This window comes from Oncorhynchus keta, chromosome 19 (genome assembly GCF_023373465.1).
Source record: "Oncorhynchus keta strain PuntledgeMale-10-30-2019 chromosome 19, Oket_V2, whole genome shotgun sequence".
Classification (NCBI taxonomy): Eukaryota; Metazoa; Chordata; class Actinopteri; order Salmoniformes; family Salmonidae; genus Oncorhynchus; species Oncorhynchus keta.
This window is the reverse complement of record NC_068439.1, coordinates 86229481-86253981: the sequence shown is the minus strand read 5'-3', so window position 1 is coordinate 86253981 and position 24501 is coordinate 86229481. Positions and strand designations below refer to the sequence as shown.

The 24501-nt window shown below is 52.3% G+C and overlaps 1 protein-coding gene across 37 annotated transcripts in view; it reads right to left on the bottom strand.

Annotated features, from left to right (window-relative positions):
* LOC118383766 (ensconsin-like) overlaps positions 1–24501 on the bottom strand; it is a 102561-nt gene that overhangs the window by 12805 nt on the left and 65255 nt on the right. For all 37 annotated transcript variants that reach the window (XR_008072034.1, XR_008072036.1, XR_008072039.1 and 34 more), the window contains one exon: positions 2290–2432. Coding sequence is in view for 4 of the 37 variants with exons in the window: in XM_052471703.1 (XP_052327663.1) it covers positions 2290–2432 (143 nt within the window). In the remaining 33 variants the exon portion in view is untranslated. The remainder of the gene's footprint in view (positions 1–2289; positions 2433–24501) is intronic.

The window sequence follows — 24501 nt, the reverse complement described above, 5'->3', positions numbered from 1 at the left end:
TGGCCTAGGAACAGTGGGTTAACTGGCCTAGGAACAGTGGGTTAACTGGTCTAGGAACAGTGGGTTAACTGGTCTAGGAACAGTGGGTTAACTGGTCTAGGAACAGTGGGTTAACTGGTCTAGGAACAGTGGGTTAACTGGTCTAGGAACAGTGGGTTAACTGGTCTAGGAACAGTGGGTTAACTGGTCTAGGAACAGTGGGTTAACTGGTCTAGGAACAGTGGGTTAACTGGTCTAGGAACAGTGGGTTAACTGGTCTAGGAACAGTGGGTTAACTGGTCTACGAACAGTGGGTTAACTGGTCTAGGAACAGTGGGTTAACTGGTCTAGGAACAGTGGGTTAACTGGTCTAGGAATAGTGGGTTAACTGGTCTAGGAATAGTGGGTTAACTGGTCTAGGAACAGTGGGTTAACTGGTCTAGGAACAGTGGGTTAACTGGTCTAGGAACAGTGGGTTAACTGGTCTAGGAACAGTGGGTTAACTGGCCTAGGAACAGTGGGTTAACTGGCCTAGGAACAGTGGGTTAACTGGTCTAGGAACAGTGGGTTAACTGGTCTAGGAACAGTGGGTTAACTGGTCTAGGAACAGTGGGTTAACTGGTCTAGGAACAGTGGGTTAACTGGTCTAGGAACAGTGGGTTAACTGGTCTCGGAACAGTGGGTTAACTGGTCTAGGAACAGTGGGTTAACTGGTCTACGAACAGTGGGTTAACTGGTCTAGGAACAGTGGGTTAACTGGTCTAGGAACAGTGGGTTAACTGGTCTAGGAATAGTGGGTTAACTGGTCTAGGAATAGTGGGTTAACTGGTCTAGGAATAGTGGGTTAACTGGTCTAGGAACAGTGGGTTAACTGGTCTAGGAACAGTGGGTTAACTTGTCTAGGAACAGTGGGTTAACTGGTCTAGGAACAGTGGGTTAACTGACCTAGGAATAGTGGGTTAACTGGTCTAGGAACAGTGGGTTAACTGGTCTAGGAACAGTGGGTTAACTGGTCTAGGAATAGTGGGTTAACTGGTCTAGGAATAGTGGGTTAACTGGTCTAGGAATAGTGGGTTAACTGGTCATGGACAGTGGGTTAACTGACCTAGGAACAGTGGGTTAACTGACCTAGGAACAGTGGGTTAACTGACCTAGGAACAGTGGGTTAACTGACCTAGGAACAGTGGGTTAACTGACCTAGGAACAATGGGTTTACTGGTCTAGGAACAGTGGGTTAACTGGTCTAGGAACAGTGGGTTAACTGACCTAGGAACAGTGGGTTAACTGACCTAGAAACAGTGGGTTAACTGGTCTAGGATTAGTGGGTTAACTGGTCTAGGAACAGTGGGTTAACTGGTCTAGGAACAGTGGGTTAACTGGTCTAGGAACAGTGGGTTAACTGGTCTAGGAACAGTGGGTTAACTGGTCTAGGAACAGTGGGTTAACTGGTCTAGGAACAGTGGGTTAACTGGTCTAGGAACAGTGGGTTAACTGCCTTGTTCAGGGGCAGAATTACAGATTGTTACCTTGTCAGCTCAGGGATTCGATCTAGCAACCTTCTGGTTACTGGCCCAACGCCCTAACCACTAGGCTACCTGCCGGCCCAACGCTCTAACCACTAAGCTACCTGCCGGCCCAACGCTCTAACCACTAGGCTACCTGCCGGCCCAACGCTCTAACCACTAGGCTACCTGCCGGCCCAACGCTCTAACCACTAGGCTACCTGCCGGCCCAACGCTCTAACCACTAGGCTACCTGCCGGCCCAACGCTCTAACCACTAGGCTACCTGCCGGCCCAACGCTCTAACCACTAGGCTAGCTGCCGGCCCAACGCTCTAACCACTAGGCTACCTGCCGGCCCAACGCTCTAACCACTAGGCTACCTGCCGGCCCAACGCTCTAACCACTAGGCTACCTGCCGGCCCAACGCTCTAACCACTAGGCTACCTGCCGGCCCAACGCTCTAACCACCAGGCTACCTGCCGGCCCAACGCTCTAACCACCAGGCTACCTGCCGGCCCAACGCTCTAACCACTAGGCTACCTGCCGGCCCAACCAGGGCCTTTAACCAGGGCCTTTAACCAGGGCCTTTAACCAGGGCCTTTAACCAGGGCCTTTAACCAGGGACTTTAACCAGGGCATTTAACCAGAACCGTAGAGCAACCGTAGAGCAATTTTAGTGGGTCAGAACCTAACAGTTACTAACACTAGATGAGGTAGTTCAGGAGACAGTCCATAGAATGACATGACAAAGTCATAGTATAGAAAGAGGACAAGTCTAGCATCTCTATGAGCTGCTATTCCACCAACCTGCCAGGTGAGGGCGGTGTCACTCTACTCTGCTGTTTCCCTGGTGACCGGAATTTCTTGTCAGTCGGTGTGGTCAGAGGAGGTGTGGCCAGAGGCAGGGAGAGGTTGCTCCAAGACTTCCTGACAAAGTCCTTATGTTTATCCTTAAACACACACACACACACACACACACACACACACACACACACACACACACACACACACACACACACACACACACACGGATGAAACGATCTTCAATTAATGTGGAACTGCCTCCTCTTCCTCTGACACCACATGACTGAAGGGGGTCCAAACTGACTGACGGTAGCGTATTGATGCTAACATGGGACAGTGTGGGGGTCCTGACGGTAGCGTATTGATGCTAACATGGGACAGTGTGGGGGTCCTGACGGTAGCGTATTGATGCTAACATGGGACAGTGTGGGGGTCCTGACGGTAGCGTATTGATGCTAACATGGGACAGTGTGGGGGTCCCGACGGTAGCGTATTGATGCTAACATGGGACAGTGTGGAGGTCCTGACGGTAGCGTATTGATGCTAACATGGGACAGTGTGGGGGTCCTGACGGTAGCGTATTGATGCTAACATTGGACAGTGTGGGGGGTCCTGACGGTAGCGTATTGATGCTAACATGGGACAGTGTGGGGGTCCTGACGGTAGCGTATTGATGCTAACATGGGACAGTGTGGGGGTCTTGATGGTAGCGTATTGATGCTAACATGGGACAGTGTGGGGGTCCTGACGGTAGCGTATTGATGCTAACATTGGACAGTGTGGGGGTCCTGACGGTAGCGTATTGATGCTAACATGGGACAGTGTGGGGGTCTTGATGGTAGCGTATTGATGCTAACATTGGACAGTGTGGGGTCCTGACGGTAGCGTATTGATGCCAACATGGGACAGTGTGGGGGTCCTGACGGTAGCGTATTGATGCTAACATGGGACAGTGTGGGGGTCCAAACTGACTGACGGTAGCGTATTGATGCTAACATGGGACAGTGTGGGGGTCCTGACGGTAGCATATTGATGCTAACATGGGACAGTGTGGGGGTCTTGATGGTAAGCGTATTGATGCTAACATTGGACAGTGTGGGGGTCCAAACTGACTGACGGTAGCGTATTGATGCTAACATGGGACAGTGTGGGGGTCCCGACGGTAGCGTATTGATGCTAACATGGGACAGTGTGGGGGTCCCGACGGTAGCGTATTGATGCTAACATGGGACAGTGTGGGGGTCCCGACGGTAGCGTATTGATGCTAACATGGGACAGTGTGGGGGTCCTGACGGTAGCGTATTGATGCTAATATGGGACAGTGTGGGGGTCCTGACGGTAGCGTATTGATGCTAACATGGGACAGTGTGGGGGTCTTGATGGTAGCGTATTGATGCTAACATGGGACAGTGTGGGGGTCCTGACGGTAGCGTATTGATGCTAATATGGGACAGTGTGGGGGTCCTGACGGTAGCGTATTGATGCTAACATGGGACAGTGTGGGGGTCTTGATGGTAGCATATTGATGCTAACATGGGACAGTGTGGGGGTCCCGACGGTAGCGTATTGATGCTAACATGGGACAGTGTGGGGGTCCTGACGGTAGCGTATTGATGCTAATATGGGACAGTGTGGGGGTCCTGACGGTAGCGTATTGATGCTAACATGGGACAGTGTGGGGGTCTTGATGGTAGCGTATTGATGCTAACATGGGACAGTGTGGGGGTCCTGACGGTAGCGTATTGATGCTAATATGGGACAGTGTGGGGGTCCTGACGGTAGCGTATTGATGCTAAAATGGGACAGTGTGGGGGTCTTGACGGTAGCGTATTGATGCTAACATGGGACAGTGTGGGGGTCCCGACGGTAGCGTATTGATGCTAACATGGGACAGTGTGGGGGTCCCGACGGTAGCGTATTGATGCTAACATGGGACAGTGTGGGGGTCCTGACGGTAGCGTATTGATGCTAATATGGGACAGTGTGGGGGTCCTGACGGTAGCGTATTGATGCTAACATGGGACAGTGTGGGGGTCCTGACGGTAGCGTATTGATGCTAACATGGGACAGTGTGGGGGTCCTGACGGTAGCGTATTGATGCTAACATGGGACAGTGTGGGGGTCCAAACTGACTGACGGTAGCATATTGATGCTAACATGGGACAGGGTGGGGGTCCAAACTGACTGACGGTAGCGTATTGATGCTAACATGGGACAGTGTGGGGGTCCTGACGGTAGCGTATTGATGCTAACATGGGACAGTGTGGGGGTCAAAACTGACTGACGGTAGCGTATTGATGCTAACATGGGACAGTGTGGGGGTCCTGACGGTAGCGTATTGATGCTAACATGGGACAGTGTGGGGGTCCTGACGGTAGCGTATTGATGCTAACATGGGACAGTGTGGGGGTCCTGACGGTAGCGTATTGATGCTAACATGGGACAGTGTGGGGGTCCTGACGGTAGCGTATTGATGCTAACATGGGACAGTGTGGGGGTCCAAACTGACTGACGGTAGCATATTGATGCTAACATGGGACAGGGTGGGGGTCCAAACTGACTGACGGTAGCGTATTGATGCTAACATGGGACAGTGTGGGGGTCCTGACGGTAGCGTATTGATGCTAACATGGGACAGTGTGGGGGTCAAAACTGACTGACGGTAGCGTATTGATGCTAACATGGGACAGTGTGGGGGTCCTGACGGTAGCGTATTGATGCTAACATGGGACAGTGTGGGGGTCCTGACGGTAGCGTATTGATGCTAACATGGGACAGTGTGGGGGTCCTGACGGTAGCGTATTGATGCTAACATGGGACAGTGTGGGGGTCCTGACGGTAGCGTATTGATGCTAACATGGGACAGTGTGGGGGTCCAAACTGACTGACGGTAGCATATTGATGCTAACATGGGACAGGGTGGGGGTCCAAACTGACTGACGGTAGCGTATTGATGCTAACATGGGACAGTGTGGGGGTCCTGACGGTAGCGTATTGATGCTAACATGGGACAGTGTGGGGGTCCTGACGGTAGCGTATTGATGCTAACATGGGACAGTGTGGGGTCCTGACGGTAGCGTATTGATGCTAACATGGGACAGTGTGGGGTCCTGACGGTAGCGTATTGATGCTAACATGGGACAGCGTGGGGGTCCAAACTGACTGACGGTAGCATATTGATGCTAACATGGGACAGGGTGGGGTCCAAACTGACTGACGGTAGCGTATTGATGCTAACATGGGACAGTGTGGGGTCCTGACGGTAGCGTATTGATGCTAACATGGGACAGTGTGGGGTCCTGACGGTAGCGTATTGATGCGAACATGGGACAGTGTGGGGTCCCGACGGTAGCGTATTGATGCTAACATGGGACAGTGTGGGGTCCCGACGGTAGCGTATTGATGCTAACATGGGACAGTGTGGGGTCCCGACGGTAGCGTATTGATGCTAACATGGGACAGTGTGGGGGTCCCGACGGTAGCGTATTGATGCTAACATGGGACAGTGTGGGGGTCCCGACGGTAGCGTATTGATGCTAACATGGGAAAGTGTGGGGGTCCCGACGGTAGCGTATTGATGCTAACATGGGACAGTGTGGGGGTCCTGACGGTAGCGTATTGATGCTAACATGGGACAGTGTGGGGGTCCAAACTGACTTACGGTAGCATATTGATGCTAACATGGGACAGGGTGGGGGTCCAAACTGACTGACGGTAGCGTATTGATGCTAACATGGGACAGTTTTATTTTTTTTTTTAATTTTTTTTATTTTATTTCACCTTTATTTAACCAGGTAGGCTAGTTGAGAACAAGTTCTCATTTGCAACTGCGACCTGGCCAAGATAAAGCATAGCAGTGTGAACAGACAACACAGAGTTACACATGGAGTAAACAATTAGCAAGTCAATAACACAGTAGAAAAAAAATGGGCAGTCTATATACAATGTGTGCAAAAGGCATGAGGAGGTAGGCGAATAATACAATTTTGCAGATTAACACTGGAGTGATAAATGATCAGATGGGCATGTACAGGTAGAGATATTGGTGTGCAAAAGAGCAGAAAAGTAAATAAATAAAAACAGTATAAAAACAGTATGGGAATGAGGTAGGTGAAAAAGGGTGAGCTATTTACCTATAGACTATGTACAGCTGCAGCGATCGGTTAGCTGCTCGGATAGCTGATGTTTGAAGTTGGAGAGGGAGATAAAAGTCTCCAACTTCAGCGATTTTTGCAATTCGTTCCAGTCACAGGCAGCAGAGTACTGGAACGAAAGGCGGCCAAATGAGGTGTTGGCTTTAGGGATGATCAGTGAGATACACCTGCTGGAGCGCGTGCTACGGATGGGTGTTGCCATCGTGACCAGTTAACTGAGATAAGGCGGAGCTTTACCTAGCATGGACTTGTAGATGACCTGGAGCCAGTGGGTCTGGCGACGAATATGTAGTGAGGGCCAGCCGACTAGAGCATACAAGTCGCAGTGGTGGGTGGTATAAGGTGCTTTAGTGACAAAACGGATGGCACTGTGATAGACTGCATCCAGTTTGCTGAGTAGAGTGTTGGAAGCTATTTTGTAGATGACATCGCCGAAGTCGAGGATCGGTAGGATAGTCAGTTTTACTAGGGTAAGCTTGGCAGCGTGAGTGAAGGAGGCTTTGTTGCGGAATAGAAAGCCGACTCTGGATTTGATTTTTGATTGGAGATGTTTGATGAGTCTGGAAGGAGAGTTTGCAGTCTAGCCAGACACCTAGGTACTTATAGATGTCCACATATTCAAGGTTGGAACCATCCAGGGTGGTGATGCTAGTCGGGCATGCGGGTGCAGGCAGCGATCGGTTGAAAAGCATGCATTTGGTTTTACTCGCGTTTAAGAGCAGTTGGAGGCCACGGAAGGAGTGCTGTATGGCATTGAAGCTCGTTTGGAGGTTGGATAGCACAGTCTCCAATGACGGGCCGAAAGTATATAGAATGGTGTCGTCTGCGTAGAGGTGGATCAGGGAATCGCCCGCAGCAAGAGCAACATCATTGATATATACAGAGAAAAGAGTCGGCCCGAGAATTGAACCCTGTGGCACCCCCATAGAGACTGCCAGAGGACCGGACAGCATGCCCTCTGATTTGACACACTGAACTCTGTCTGCAAAGTAATTGGTGAACCAGGCAAGGCAGTCATCCGAAAAACCGAGGCTGTTGAGTCTGCCGATAAGAATTTGGTGATTGACAGAGTCGAAAGCCTTGGCGAGGTCGATGAAGACGGCTGCACAGTACTGTCTTTTATCGATGGCGGTTATGATATCATTTAGTACCTTGAGTGTGGCTGAGGTGCACCCGTGACCGGCTCGAAACCAGATTGCACAGCGGAGAAGGTACGGTGGGATTCGAGATGGTCAGTGACCTGTTTGTTGACTTGGCTTTCAAGACCTTAGATAGGCAGGGCAGGATGGATATAGGTCTATAGCAGTTTGGGTCCAGGGTGTCTCCCCCTTTGAAGAGGGGGATGACTGCGGCAGCTTTCAATCCTTGGGGATCTCAGACGATATGAAAGAGAGGTTGAACAGGCTGGTAATAGGGGTTGCGACAATGGCGGCAGATAGTTTCAGAAATAGCGGGTCCAGATTGTCAAGCACAGCTGATTTGTACGGGTCCAGGTTTTGCAGCTCTTTCAGAACATCTGCTATCTGGATTTGGGTAAAGGAGAACCTGGAGAGGCTTGGGTGAGGAACTACGGGGGGCGGAGCTGTTGGCCGAGGTTGGAGTAGCCAGGCGGAAGGCATGGCCAGCCGTTGAGAAGTGCTTATTGAAGTTTTCGATAATCATGGATTTATCGGTGGAGACTGTGTTTCCTAGCCTCAGTGCAGTGGGCAGCTGGGAGGAGGTGCTCTTGTTCTCCATGGACTTCACAGTGTCCCAGAACTTTTTGGAGTTGGAGCTACAGGATGCAAACTTCTGCCTGAAGAAGCTGGCCTTAGCTTTCCTGACTGACTGCGTGTATTGGTTCCTGACTTCCCTGAACAGTTGCATATCACGGGGCTATTCGATGCTATTGCAGTCCGCCACAGGATGTTTTTGTGCTGGTCGAGGGCAGTCAGGTCTGGAGTGAACCAAGGGCTGTATCTGTTCTTGGTTCTGCATTTTTGAACGGAGCATGCTTATCTAAAATGGTGAGGAAGTTACTTTTAAAGAATGACCAGGCATCCTCAACTGACGGGATGAGGTCAATGTCCTTCCAGGATACACGGGCCAGGTCGATTAGAAAGGCCTGCTCACAGAAGTGTTTTAGGGAGCGTTTGACAGTGATGAGGGGTGGTCGTTTGACTGCGGCTCCGTGGCGGATACAGGCGATGAGGCAGTGATCGCTGAGATCCTGGTTGAAGACAGCGGAGGTATATTTGGAGGGCCAGTTGGTCAGGATGACGTCTATGAGGGTGCCCTTGTTTACAGAGTTAGGGTTGTACCTGGTGGGTTCCTTGATGATTTGAGTGAGATTGAGGGCATCTAGCTTAGATTGTAGGACTGCCGGGGTGTTAAGCATATCCCAGTTTAGGTCACCTAACAGAACAAACTCTGAAGCTAGATGGGGGCGATCAATTCACAAATGGTGTCCAGGGCGCAGCTGGGAGCTGACGGGGTCGGTAGCAGGCGGCAACAGTGATAGACTTGTTTCTGGAGAGAGTAATTTTCAAAATTAGTAGTTCAAACTGTTTGGGTATGGACCTGGAAAGTATGACATTACTTTGCAGGCTATCTCTGCAGTAGACTGCGACTCCGCCCCCTTTGGCAGTTCTATCTTGACGGAAGATGTTATAGTTGGGTATGGAAATCTCTGAATTTTTGGTGGCCTTCCTGAGCCAGGATTCAGACACGGCAAGGACATCAGGGTTAGCAGAGTGTGCTAAAGCAGTGAGTAAAACAAACTTAGAGAGGAGGCTTCTGATGTTGACATGCATAAAACCAAGACTTTTCGATCACAGAAGTCAACAAATGAGGGTACCTGGGGGCATGCAGGGCCTGGGTTTACCTCCACATCACCCGGAACAGAGAAGGAGTAGTATGAGGGTGCGGCTAAAGGCTATCAAAACTGGTCGCCTAGAGCGTTGGGGGCAGAGGATAAGAGGAGCAGGTTTCTGGGCATGGTAGAATTTATTCAGGGCATAATGCGCAGACAGGGGTATGGTGGGGTGCGGGTACAGCGGAGGTAAGCCCAGGCACTGGGTGATGATGAGAGAGGTTGTATCTCTGGACATGCTGGTTGTAATGGGTGAGGTCACCGCATGTGTGGGGGGTGGGACAAAGGAGGTAACAGGGGTATGCAGAGTGGATCTAGGGGCTCCATTGTGAACTAAAACAATGATAACTAACCTGAACAACAGTATACAAGGCATATTGACATTTGGGAGAGACATACAGCGAGGCATACAGTAATCACAGGTGTTGAATTGGGAAAGCTAGCTAAAAACAGTAGGCGAGGCTAATCAGCTAGCACAACAAAAAGTGTGGGGGTCCTGACGGTAGCGTATTGATGCTAACATGGGACAGTGTGGGGGTCCTGACGGTAGCGTATTGATGCGAACATGGGACAGTGTGGGGGTCCTGACGGTAGCATATTGATGCTAACATGGGACAGGGTGGGGGTCCAAACTGACTGACGGTAGCGTATTGATGCTAACATGGGACAGTGTGGGGGTCCTAACGGTAGCGTATTGATGCTAATATGGGACAGTGTGGGGGTCCTGACGGTAGCGTATTGATGCTAACATGGGACAGTGTGGGGGTCCCGACGGTAGCGTATTGATGCTAACATGGGACAGTGTGGGGGTCCTGACGGTAGCGTATTGATGCGAACATGGGACAGTGTGGGGGTCCCGACGGTAGCGTATTGATGCTAACATGGGACAGTGTGGGGGTCCCGACGGTAGCGTATTGATGCTAACATGGGACAGTGTGGGGGTCCCGACGGTAGCGTATTGATGCTAACATGGGACAGTGTGGGGGTCCCGACGGTAGCGTATTGATGCTAACATGGGACAGTGTGGGGGTCCTGACGGTAGCGTATTGATGCTAACATGGGACAGCGTGGGGGTCCAAACTGACTGACGGTAGCATATTGATGCTAACATGGGACAGGGTGGGGGTCCAAACTGACTGACGGTAGCGTATTGATGCTAACATGGGACAGTGTGGGGGTCCTGACGGTAGCGTATTGATGCTGACATGGGACAGTGTGGGGGTCCTGACGGTAGCGTATTGATGCGAACATGGGACAGTGTGGGGTCCCGACGGTAGCGTATTGATGCTAACATGGGACAGTGTGGGGTCCCGACGGTAGCGTATTGATGCTAACATGGGACAGTGTGGGGTCCCGACGGTAGCGTATTGATGCTAACATGGGACAGTGTGGGGTCCCGACGGTAGCGTATTGATGCTAACATGGGACAGTGTGGGGTCCTGACGGTAGCGTATTGATGCTAATATGGGACAGTGTGGGGTCCTGACGGTAGCGTATTGATGCTAACATGGGACAGTGTGGGGGTCTTGATGGTAGCATATTGATGCTAACATGGGACAGTGTGGGGGTCCTGACGGTAGCGTATTGATGCTAATATGGGACAGTGTGGGGGTCCTGACGGTAGCGTATTGATGCTAACATGGGACAGTGTGGGGGTCTTGATGGTAGCGTATTGATGCTAACATGGGACAGTGTGGGGGTTCCGACGGTAGCGTATTGATGCTAACATGGGACAGTGTGGGGGTCCCGACGGTAGCGTATTGATGCTAACATGGGACAGTGTGGGGGTCCTGACGGTAGCGTATTGATGCTAATATGGGACAGTGTGGGGGTCCTGACGGTAGCGTATTGATGCTAACATGGGACAGTGTGGGGGTCTTGATGGTAGCATATTGATGCTAACATGGGACAGGGTGGGGGTCAAAACTGACTGACGGTAGCGTATTGATGCTAACATGGGACAGTGTGGGGGTCCTGACGGTAGCGTATTGATGCTAACATGGGACAGTGTGGGGGTCCAAACTGACTGACGGTAGCGTATTGATGCTAACATGGGACAGTGTGGGGGTCCTGATGGTAGCGTATTGATGCTAACATGGGACAGTGTGGGGGTCCTGACGGTAGCGTATTGATGCTAACATGGGACAGTGTGGGGGTCCAAACTGACTGAAGGTAGCATATTGATGCTAACATGGGACAGGGTGGGGTTCCAAACTGACTGACGGTAGCGTATTGATGCTAACATGGGACAGTGTGGGGGTCCTGACGGTAGCGTATTGATGCTAACATGGGACAGTGTGGGGGTCCTGACTGTAGCGTATTGATGCTAACATGGGACAGTGTGGGGGTCCTGACGGTAGCGTATTGATGCTAACATGGGACAGTGTGGGGGTCCTGACGGTAGCGTATTGATGCTAACATGGGACAGCGTGGGGGTCCAAACTGACTGACGGTAGCATATTGATGCTAACATGGGACAGGGTGGGGGTCCAAACTGACTGACGGTAGCGTATTGATGCTAACATGGGACAGTGTGGGGGTCCTGACGGTAGCGTATTGATGCTAACATGGGACAGTGTGGGGGTCCTGACGGTAGCGTATTGATGCGAACATGGGACAGTGTGGGGGTCCCGACGGTAGCGTATTGATGCTAACATGGGACAGTGTGGGGGTCCCGACGGTAGCGTATTGATGCTAACATGGGACAGTGTGGGGGTCCTGACGGTAGCGTATTGATGCTAACATGGGACAGCGTGGGGGTCCAAACTGACTGACGGTAGCATATTGATGCTAACATGGGACAGGGTGGGAGTCCAAACTGACTGACGGTAGCGTATTGATGCTAACATGGGACAGTGTGGGGGTCCTGACGGTAGCGTATTGATGCTAACATGGGACAGTGTGGGGGTCCTGACGGTAGCGTATTGATGCGAACATGGGACAGTGTGGGGGTCCCGACGGTAGCGTATTGATGCTAACATGGGACAGTGTGGGGGTCCCGACGGTAGCGTATTGATGCTAACATGGGACAGTGTGGGGGTCCCGACGGTAGCGTATTGATGCTAACATGGGACAGTGTGGGGGTCCTGACGGTAGCGTATTGATGCTAATATGGGACAGTGTGGGGGTCCTGACGGTAGCGTATTGATGCTGACATGGGACAGTGTGGGGGTCCAAACTGACTGACGGTGGCGTATTGATGCTAACATGGGACAGTGTGGGGGTCCTGACGGTAGCGTATTGATGCTAACATGGGACAGTGTGGGGGTCCCGACGGTAGCGTATTGATGCTAACATGGGACAGTGTGGGGTCCCGACGGTAGCGTATTGATGCTAACATGGGACAGTGTGGGGTCCCGACGGTAGCGTATTGATGCTAACATGGGACAGTGTGGGGTCCCGACGGTAGCTTATTGATGCTAACATGGGACAGTGTGGGGTCCCGACGGTAGCGTATTGATGCTAACATGGGACAGTGTGGGGGTCCTGACGGTAGCCTATTGATGCTAATATGGGACAGTGTGGGGGTCCTGACGGTAGCGTATTGATGCTAACATGGGACAGTGTGGGGGTCCTGACGGTAGCGTATTGATGCGAACATGGGACAGTGTGGGGGTCCCGACGGTAGCGTATTGATGCTAACATGGGACAGTGTGGGGGTCCCGACGGTAGCGTATTGATGCTAACATGGGACAGTGTGGGGGTCCCGACGGTAGCGTATTGATGCTAACATGGGACAGTGTGGGGTCCTGACGGTAGCGTATTGATGCTAATATGGGACAGTGTGGGGTCCTGACGGTAGCGTATTGATGCTGACATGGGACAGTGTGGGGTCCAAACTGACTGACGGTGGCGTATTGATGCTAACATGGGACAGTGTGGGGGTCCTGACGGTAGCGTATTGATGCTAACATGGGACAGTGTGGGGGTCCCGACGGTAGCGTATTGATGCTAACATGGGACAGTGTGGGGGTCCCGACGGTAGCGTATTGATGCTAACATGGGACAGTGTGGGGTCCCGACGGTAGCGTATTGATGCTAACATGGGACAGTGTGGGGGTCCCGACGGTAGCTTATTGATGCTAACATGGGACAGTGTGGGGGTCCCGACGGTAGCGTATTGATGCTAACATGGGACAGTGTGGGGGTCCTGACGGTAGCCTATTGATGCTAATATGGGACAGTGTGGGGGTCCCGACGGTAGCGTATTGATGCTAACATGGGACAGTGTGGGGGTCCCGACGGTAGCGTATTGATGCTAACATGGGACAGTGTGGGGGTCCTGACGGTAGCGTATTGATGCTAATATGGGACAGTGTGGGGGTCCTGACGGTAGCGTATTGATGCTGACATGGGACAGTGTGGGGGTCCAAACTGACTGACGGTGGCGTATTGATGCTAACATGGGACAGTGTGGGGGTCCTGACGGTAGCGTATTGATGCTAACATGGGACAGTGTGGGGGTCCCGACGGTAGCGTATTGATGCTAACATGGGACAGTGTGGGGGTCCCGACGGTAGCGTATTGATGCTAACATGGGACAGTGTGGGGGTCCCGACGGTAGCGTATTGATGCTAACATGGGACAGTGTGGGGGTCCCGACGGTAGCTTATTGATGCTAACATGGGACAGTGTGGGGGTCCCGACGGTAGCGTATTGATGCTAACATGGGACAGTGTGGGGGTCCTGACGGTAGCCTATTGATGCTAATATGGGACAGTGTGGGGGTCCTGACGGTAGCGTATTGATGCTAACATGGGACAGTGTGGGGGTCTTGATGGTAGCGTATTGATGCTAACATGGGACAGTGTGGGGGTCTTGATGGTAGCGTATTGATGCTAACATGGGACAGTGTGGGGGTCCCGACGGTAGCGTATTGATGCTAACATGGGACAGTGTGGGGTCCTGACGGTAGCGTATTGATGCTAATATGGGACAGTGTGGGGGTCCTGACGGTAGCGTATTGATGCTAACATGGGACAGTGTGGGGGTCTTGATGGTAGCGTATTGATGCTAACATGGGACAGTGTGGGGTCTTGATGGTAGCGTATTGATGCTAACATGGGACAGTGTGGGGGTCCTGACGGTAGCGTATTGATGCTAACATGGGACAGTGTGGGGGTCCTGACGGTAGCGTATTGATGCTAATATGGGACAGTGTGGGGGTCCTGACGGTAGCGTATTGATGCTAACATGGGACAGTGTGGGGGTCTTGATGGTAGCGTATTGATGCTAACATGGGACAGTGTGGGGGTCCTGACGGTAGCGTATTGATGCTAACATGGGACAGTGTGGGGTCCTGACGGTAGCGTATTGATGCTAACATGGGACAGAGTGGGGGTCCTGACGGTAGCGTATTGATGCTAACATGGGACAGTGTGGGGTCCAAACTGACTGACGGTAGCATATTGATGCTAACATGGGACAGGGTGGGGTCCAAACTGACTGACGGTAGTGTATTGATGCTAACATGGGACAGTGTGGGGGTCCTGACGGTAGCGTATTGATGCTAACATGGGACAGTGTGGGGGTCCTGACAGTAGCGTATTGATGCTAACATGGGACAGTGTGGGGGTCCAAACTGACTGACGGTAGCGTATTGACGCTAACATGGGACAGTGTGGGGGTCCTGACAGTAGCGTATTGATGCTAACATGGGACAGTGTGGGGCTCCTGACGGTAGCGTATTGATGCTAACATGGGACAGTGTGGGGGTCCTGACAGTAGCGTATTGATGCTAACATGGGACAGTGTGGGGGTCCAAACTGACTGACGGTAGCGTATTGACGCTAACATTGGGACAGTGTGGGGGTCCTGACAGTAGCGTATTGATGCTAACATGGGACAGTGTGGGGCTCCTGACGGTAGCGTATTGATGCTAACATGGGACAGTGTGGGGGTCCAAACTGACTGACGGTAGCGTATTGACGCTAACATGGGACAGTGTGGGGGTCCTGACAGTAGCGTATTGATGCTAACATGGGACAGTGTGGGGGTCCTGACGGTAGCGTATTGATGCTAACATGGGACAGTGTGGGGGTACCGATGGTAGCGTATTGATGCTAACATGGGACAGTGTGGGGGTCCAAACTGACTGACGGTAGAGTATTGATGCTAACATGGGACAGGGTGGGGGTCCAAACTGACTGACGGTAGCGTATTGACGCTAACATGGGACAGTGTGGGGGTCCTGACAGTAGCGTATTGATGCTAACATGGGACAGTGTGGGGGTCCAAACTGACTGACGGTAGCGTATTGACGCTAACATGGGACAGTGTGGGGTCCTGACAGTAGCGTATTGATGCTAACATGGGACAGTGTGGGGCTCCTGACGGTAGCGTATTGATGCTAACATGGGACAGTGTGGGGGTCCTGACAGTAGCGTATTGATGCTAACATGGGACAGTGTGGGGGTCCAAACTGACTGACGGTAGCGTATTGACGCTAACATTGGGACAGTGTGGGGGTCCTGACAGTAGCGTATTGATGCTAACATGGGACAGTGTGGGGCTCCTGACGGTAGCGTATTGATGCTAACATGGGACAGTGTGGGGGTCCAAACTGACTGACGGTAGCGTATTGACGCTAACATGGGACAGTGTGGGGGTCCTGACAGTAGCGTATTGATGCTAACATGGGACAGTGTGGGGGTCCTGACGGTAGCGTATTGATGCTAACATGGGACAGTGTGGGGTCCCGATGGTAGCGTATTGATGCTAACATGGGACAGTGTGGGGTCCCGACGGTAGCGTATTGATGCTAACATGGGACAGTGTGGGGGTGCCGACGGTAGCGTATTGATGCTAACATGGGACAGTGTGGGGTCCTGACGGTAGCGTATTGATGCTAATATGGGACAGTGTGGGGTCCTGACGGTAGCGTATTGATGCTAACATGGGACAGTGTGGGGGTCTTGATGGTAGCGTATTGATGCTAACATGGGACAGTGTGGGGGTCCAAACTGACTGACGGTAGAGTATTGATGCTAACATGGGACAGGGTGGGGGTCCAAACTGACTGACGGTAGCGTATTGATGCTAACATGGGACAGTGTGGGGGTCCTGACGGTAGTGTATTGATGCTAACATGGGACAGTGTGGTGGTCCAAACTGACTGACGGTAGCGTATTGATGCTAACATGGGACAGTGTGGGGTCCTGACAGTAGCGTATTGATGCTAACATGGGACAGTGTGGGGGTCCTGACAGTAGCGTATTGATGCTAACATGGGACAGGGTGGGGGCCCAAACTGACTGACGGTAGCGTATTGATGCTAACATGGGACAGTGTGGGGGTCCTGACGGTAGCGTATTGACGCTAACATGGGACAGTGTGGGGTCCTGACAGTAGCGTATTGATGCTAACATGGGACAGTGTGGGGTCCTGACGGTAGCGTATTGATGCTAACATGGGACAGTGTGGGGTCCTGACGGTAGCGTATTGATGCTAACATGGGACAGTGTGGGGTCCAAACTGACTGACGGTAGCGTATTGACGCTAACATTGGGACAGTGTGGGGGTCCTGACAGTAGCGTATTGATGCTAACATGGGACAGTGTGGGGGTCCCGACGGTAGCGTATTGATGCTAACATGGGACAGTGTGGGGGTCCCGACGGTAGCGTATTGATGCTAACATGGGACAGTGTGGGGGTCCCGACGGTAGCGTATTGATGCTAACATGGGACAGTGTGGGGGTCCCGACGGTAGCGTATTGATGCTAACATGGGACAGTGTGGGGTTCCCGACGGTAGCGTATTGATGCTAACATGGGACAGTGTGGGGGTCCCGACGGTAGCGTATTGATGCTAACATGGGACAGTGTGGGGGTCCCGACGGTAGCGTATTGATGCTAACATGGGACAGTGTGGGGGTCCTGACGGTAGCCTATTGATGCTAATATGGGACAGTGTGGGGGTCCTGACGGTAGCGTATTGATGCTAACATGGGACAGTGTGGGGGTCTTGATGGTAGCGTATTGATGCTAACATGGGACAGTGTGGGGGTCTTGATGGTAGCGTATTGATGCTAACATGGGACAGTGTGGGGGTCCCGACGGTAGCGTATTGATGCTAACATGGGACAGTGTGGGGGTCCTGACGGTAGCGTATTGATGCTAATATGGGACAGTGTGGGGGTCCTGACGGTAGCGTATTGATGCTAACATGGGACAGTGTGGGGTCTTGATGGTAGCGTATTGATGCTAACATGGGACAGTGTGGGGGGGTCTTGATGGTAGCGTATTGATGCTAACATGGGACAGTGTGGGGGTCCCGACGGTAGCGTATTGATGCTAACATGGGACAGTGTGGGGTCCTGACGGTAGCGTATTGATGCTAATATGGGACAGTGTGGGGTCCTGACGGTAGCGTATTGATGCTAACATGGGACAGTGTGGGGGTCTTGATGGTAGCGTATTGATGCTAACATGGGACAGTGTGGGGTCCTGACGGTAGCGTATTGATGCTAACATGGGACAGTGTGGGGGTCCTGACGGTAGCGTATTGATGCTAACATGGGACAGAGTGGGGGTCCTGACGGTAGCGTATTGATGCTAACATGGGACAGTGTGGGGGTCCAAACTGACTGACGGTAGCATATTGATGCTAACATGGGACAGGGTGGGGGTCCAAACTGACTGACGGTAGCGTATTGATGCTAACATGGGACAGTGTGGGGGTCCTGACGGTAGCGTATTGATGCTAACATGGGACAGTGTGGGGGTCCTGACAGTAGCGTATTGATGCTAACATGGGACAGTGTGGGGGTCCAAACTGACTGACGGTAGCGTATTGACGCTAACATGGGACAGTGTGGGGGTCCTGACAGTAGCGTATTGATGCTAACATGGGACAGTGTGGGGCTCCTGACGGTAGCGTATTGATGCTAACATGGGACAGTGTGGGGGTCCTGACAGTAGCGTATTGATGCTAACATGGGACAGTGTGGGGTCCAAACTGACTGACGGTAGCGTATTGACGCTAACATTGGGACAGTGTGGGGTCCTGACAGTAGCGTATTGATGCTAACATGGGACAGTGTGGGGCTCCTGACGGTAGCGTATTGACGCTAACATGGGACAGTGTGGGGGTCCTGACAGTAGCGTATTGATGCTAACATGGGACAGTGTGGGGTCCTGACGGTAGCGTATTGATGCTAACATGGGACAGTGTGGGGGTACCGATGGTAGCGTATTGATGCTAACATGGGACAGTGTGGGGGTCCAAACTGACTGACGGTAGAGTATTGATGCTAACATGGGACAGGGTGGGGTCCAAACTGACTGACGGTAGCGTATTGACGCTAACATGGGACAGTGTGGGGTCCTGACAGTAGCGTATTGATGCTAACATGGGACAGTGTGGGGGTCCAAACTGACTGACGGTAGCGTATTGACGCTAACATGGGACAGTGTGGGGGTCCTGACAGTAGCGTATTGATGCTAACATGGGACAGTGTGGGGCTCCTGACGGTAGCGTATTGATGCTAACATGGGACAGTGTGGGGTCCTGACAGTAGCGTATTGATGCTAACATGGGACAGTGTGGGGTCCAAACTGACTGACGGTAGCGTATTGACGCTAACATTGGGACAGTGTGGGGGTCCTGACAGTAGCGTATTGATGCTAACATGGGACAGTGTGGGGCTCCTGACGGTAGCGTATTGATGCTAACATGGGACAGTGTGGGGGTCCAAACTGACTGACGGTAGCGTATTGACGCTAACATGGGACAGTGTGGGGGTCCTGACAGTAGCGTATTGATGCTAACATGGGACAGTGTGGGGGTCCTGACGGTAGCGTATTGATGCTAACATGGGACAGTGTGGGGGTCCCGATGGTAGCGTATTGATGCTAACATGGGACAGTGTGGGGGTCCCGACGGTAGCGTATTGATGCTAACATGGGACAGTGTGGGGGTGCCGACGGTAGCGTATTGATGCTAACATGGGACAGTGTGGGGGTCCTGAAGGTAGCGTATTGATGCTAATATGGGACAGTGTGGGGGTCCTGACGGTAGCGTATTGATGCTAACATGGGACAGTGTGGGGGTCTTGATGGTAGCGTATTGATGCTAACATGGGACAGTGTGGGGGTCCAAACTGACTGACGGTAGAGTATTGATGCTAACATGGGACAGGGTGGGGGTCCAAACTGACTGACGGTAGCGTATTGATGCTAACATGGGACAGTGTGGGGGTCCTGACGGTAGTGTATTGATGCTAACATGGGACAGTGTGGTGGTCCAAACTGACTGACGGTAGCGTATTGATGCTAACATGGGACAGTGTGGGGGTCCTGACAGTAGCGTATTGATGCTAACATGGGACAGTGTGGGGTCCTGACAGTAGCGTATTGATGCTAACATGGGACAGGGTGGGGGCCCAAACTGACTGACGGTAGCGTATTGATGCTAACATGGGACAGTGTGGGGTCCTGACGGTAGCGTATTGACGCTAACATGGGACAGTGTGGGGTCCTGACAGTAGCGTATTGATGCTAACATGGGACAGTGTGGGGTCCTGACGGTAGCGTATTGATGCTAACATGGGACAGTGTGGGGTCCTGACGGTAGCGTATTGATGCTAACATGGGACAGTGTGGGGTCCAAACTGACTGACGGTAGCGTATTGACGCTAACATTGGGACAGTGTGGGGTCCTGACAGTAGCGTATTGATGCTAACATGAGACAGTGTGTGGGGTCCTGACAGTAGCGTATTGATGCTAACATGGGACAGTGTGGGGTCCTGACGGTAGCGTATTGATGCTAACATGGGACAGTGTGGGGTCCTGACGGTAGCGTATTGATGCTAACATGGGACAGTGTGGGGGTCCAAACTGACTGACGGTAGCGTATTGACGCTAACATTGGGACAGTGTGGGGGTCCTGACAGTAGCGTATTGATGCTAACATGAGACAGTGTGGGGCTCCTGACGGTAGCGTATTGATGCTAACATGGGACAGTGTGGGGGTCTTGATGGTAGCGTATTGATGCTAACATGGGACAGTGTGGGGGTCTTGATGGTAGCGTATTGATGCTAACATGGGACAGTGTGGGGGTCCCGACGGTAGCGTATTGATGCTAACATGGGACAGTGTGGGGGTCCTGACGGTAGCGTATTGATGCTAATATGGGACAGTGTGGGGGTCCTGACGGTAGCGTATTGATGCTAACATGGGACAGTGTGGGGGTCTTGATGGTAGCGTATTGATGCTAACATGGGACAGTGTGGGGGTCTTGATGGTAGCGTATTGATGCTAACATGGGACAGTGTGGGGGTCCCGACGGTAGCGTATTGATGCTAACATGGGACAGTGTGGGGGTCCTGACGGTAGCGTATTGATGCTAATATGGGACAGTGTGGGGGTCCTGACGGTAGCGTATTGATGCTAACATGGGACAGTGTGGGGGTCTTGATGGTAGCGTATTGATGCTAACATGGGACAGTGTGGGGGTCCTGACGGTAGCGTATTGATGCTAACATGGGACAGTGTGGGGGTCCTGACGGTAGCGTATTGATGCTAACATGGGACAGAGTGGGGGTCCTGACGGTAGCGTATTGATGCTAACATGGGACAGTGTGGGGGTCCAAACTGACTGACGGTAGCATATTGATGCTAACATGGGACAGGGTGGGGGTCCAAACTGACTGACGGTAGCGTATTGATGCTAACATGGGACAGTGTGGGGGTCCTGACGGTAGCGTATTGATGCTAACATGGGACAGTGTGGGGTCCTGACAGTAGCGTATTGATGCTAACATGGGACAGTGTGGGGTCCAAACTGACTGACGGTAGCGTATTGACGCTAACATGGGACAGTGTGGGGTCCTGACAGTAGCGTATTGATGCTAACATGGGACAGTGTGGGGCTCCTGACGGTAGCGTATTGATGCTAACATGGGACAGTGTGGGGTCCTGACAGTAGCGTATTGATGCTAACATGGGACAGTGTGGGGGTCCAAACTGACTGACGGTAGCGTATTGACGCTAACATTGGGAAAGTGTGGGGGTCCTGACAGTAGCGTATTGATGCTAACATGGGACAGTGTGGGGCTCCTGACGGTAGCGTATTGACGCTAACATGGGACAGTGTGGGGGTCCTGACAGTAGCGTATTGATGCTAACATGGGACAGTGTGGGGGTCCTGACGGTAGCGTATTGATGCTAACATGGGACAGTGTGGGGGTACCGATGGTAGCGTATTGATGCTAACATGGGACAGTGTGGGGTCCAAACTGACTGACGGTAGAGTATTGATGCTAACATGGGACAGGGTGGGGGTCCAAACTGACTGACGGTAGCGTATTGACGCTAACATGGGACAGTGTGGGGGTCCTGACAGTAGCGTATTGATGCTAACATGGGACAGTGTGGGGGTCCAAACTGACTGACGGTAGCGTATTGACGCTAACATGGGACAGTGTGGGGGTCCTGACAGTAGCGTATTGATGCTAACATGGGACAGTGTGGGGCTCCTGACGGTAGCGTATTGATGCTAACATGGGACAGTGTGGGGGTCCTGACAGTAGCGTATTGATGCTAACATGGGACAGTGTGGGGGTCCAAACTGACTGACGGTAGCGTATTGACGCTAACATTGGGACAGTGTGGGGGTCCTGACAGTAGCGTATTGATGCTAACATGGGACAGTGTGGGGCTCCTGACGGTAGCGTATTGATGCTAACATGGGACAGTGTGGGGTCCAAACTGACTGACGGTAGCGTATTGACGCTAACATGGGACAGTGTGGGGTCCTGACAGTAGCGTATTGATGCTAACATGGGACAGTGTGGGGGTCCTGACGGTAGCGTATTGATGCTAACATGGGACAGTGTGGGGGTCCCGATGGTAGCGTATTGATGCTAACATGGGACAGTGTGGGGGTCCCGACGGTAGCGTATTGATGCTAACATGGGACAGTGTGGGGGTGCCGACGGTAGCGTATTGATGCTAACATGGGACAGTGTGGGGGTCCTGAAGGTAGCGTATTGATGCTAATATGGGACAGTGTGGGGGTCCTGACGGTAGCGTATTGATGCTAACATGGGACAGTGTGGGGGTCTTGATGGTAGCGTATTGATGCTAACATGGGACAGTGTGGGGGTCCAAACTGACTGACGGTAGAGTATTGATGCTAACATGGGACAGGGTGGGGTCCAAACTGACTGACGGTAGCGTATTGATGCTAACATGGGACAGTGTGGGGGTCCTGACGGTAGTGTATTGATGCTAACATGGGACAGTGTGGTGGTCCAAACTGACTGACGGTAGCGTATTGATGCTAACATGGGACAGTGTGGGGGTCCTGACAGTAGCGTATTGATGCTAACATGGGACAGTGTGGGGGTCCTGACAGTAGCGTATTGATGCTAACATGGGACAGGGTGGGGGCCCAAACTGACTGACGGTAGCGTATTGATGCTAACATGGGACAGTGTGGGGGTCCTGACGGTAGCGTATTGACGCTAACATGGGACAGTGTGGGGGTCCTGACAGTAGCGTATTGATGCTAACATGGGACAGTGTGGGGGTCCTGACGGTAGCGTATTGATGCTAACATGGGACAGTGTGGGGGTCCTGACGGTAGCGTATTGATGCTAACATGGGACAGTGTGGGGGTCCAAACTGACTGACGGTAGCGTATTGACGCTAACATTGGGACAGTGTGGGGGTCCTGACAGTAGCGTATTGATGCTAACATGAGACAGTGTGGGGGTCCTGACAGTAGCGTATTGATGCTAACATGGGACAGTGTGGGGGTCCTGACGGTAGCGTATTGATGCTAACATGGGACAGTGTGGGGGTCCTGACGGTAGCGTATTGATGCTAACATGGGACAGTGTGGGGGTCCAAACTGACTGACGGTAGCGTATTGACGCTAACATTGGGACAGTGTGGGGGTCCTGACAGTAGCGTATTGATGCTAACATGAGACAGTGTGGGGCTCCTGACGGTAGCGTATTGATGCTAACATGGGACAGTGTGGGGGTCCAAACTGACTGACGGTAGTGTATTGACGCTAACATGGGACAGTGTGGGGGTCCTGACAGTAGCGTATTGATGCTAACATGGGACAGTGTGGGGGTCCTGACGGTAGCGTATTGACGCTAACATGGGACAGTGTGGGGGTCCAAACTGACTGACGGTAGCGTATTGACGCTAACATGGGACAGTGTGGGGGTCCTGACAGTAGCGTATTGATGCTAACATGGGACAGTGTGGGGCTCCTGACGGTAGCGTATTGATGCTAACATGGGACAGTGTGGGGGTCCTGACAGTAGCGTATTGATGCTAACATGGGACAGTGTGGGGGTCCAAACTGACTGACGGTAGCGTATTGACGATAACATTGGGACAGTGTGGGGGTCCTGACAGTAGCGTATTGATGCTAACATGGGACAGAGTGGGGGTCCTGACGGTAGCGTATTGATGCTAACATGGGACAGTGTGGGGGTCCAAACTGACTGACGGTAGCATATTGATGCTAACATGGGACAGGGTGGGGGTCCAAACTGACTGACGGTAGCGTATTGATGCTAACATGGGACAGTGTGGGGTCCTGACGGTAGCGTATTGATGCTAACATGGGACAGTGTGGGGTCCTGACAGTAGCGTATTGACGCTAACATGGGACAGTGTGGGGGTCCAAACTGACTGACGGTAGCGTATTGACGCTAACATGGGACAGTGTGGGGGTCCTGACAGTAGCGTATTGATGCTAACATGGGACAGTGTGGGGCTCCTGACGGTAGCGTATTGATGCTAACATGGGACAGTGTGGGGGTCCTGACAGTAGCGTATTGATGCTAACATGGGACAGTGTGGGGGTCCAAACTGACTGACGGTAGCGTATTGACGCTAACATTGGGACAGTGTGGGGGTCCTGACAGTAGCGTATTGATGCTAACATGGGACAGTGTGGGGCTCCTGACGGTAGCGTATTGACGCTAACATGGGACAGTGTGGGGGTCCTGACAGTAGCGTATTGATGCTAACATGGGACAGTGTGGGGGTCCTGACGGTAGCGTATTGATGCTAACATGGGACAGTGTGGGGGTACCGATGGTAGCGTATTGATGCTAACATGGGACAGTGTGGGGGTCCAAACTGACTGACGGTAGAGTATTGATGCTAACATGGGACAGGGTGGGGGTCCAAACTGACTGACGGTAGCGTATTGACGCTAACATGGGACAGTGTGGGGGTCC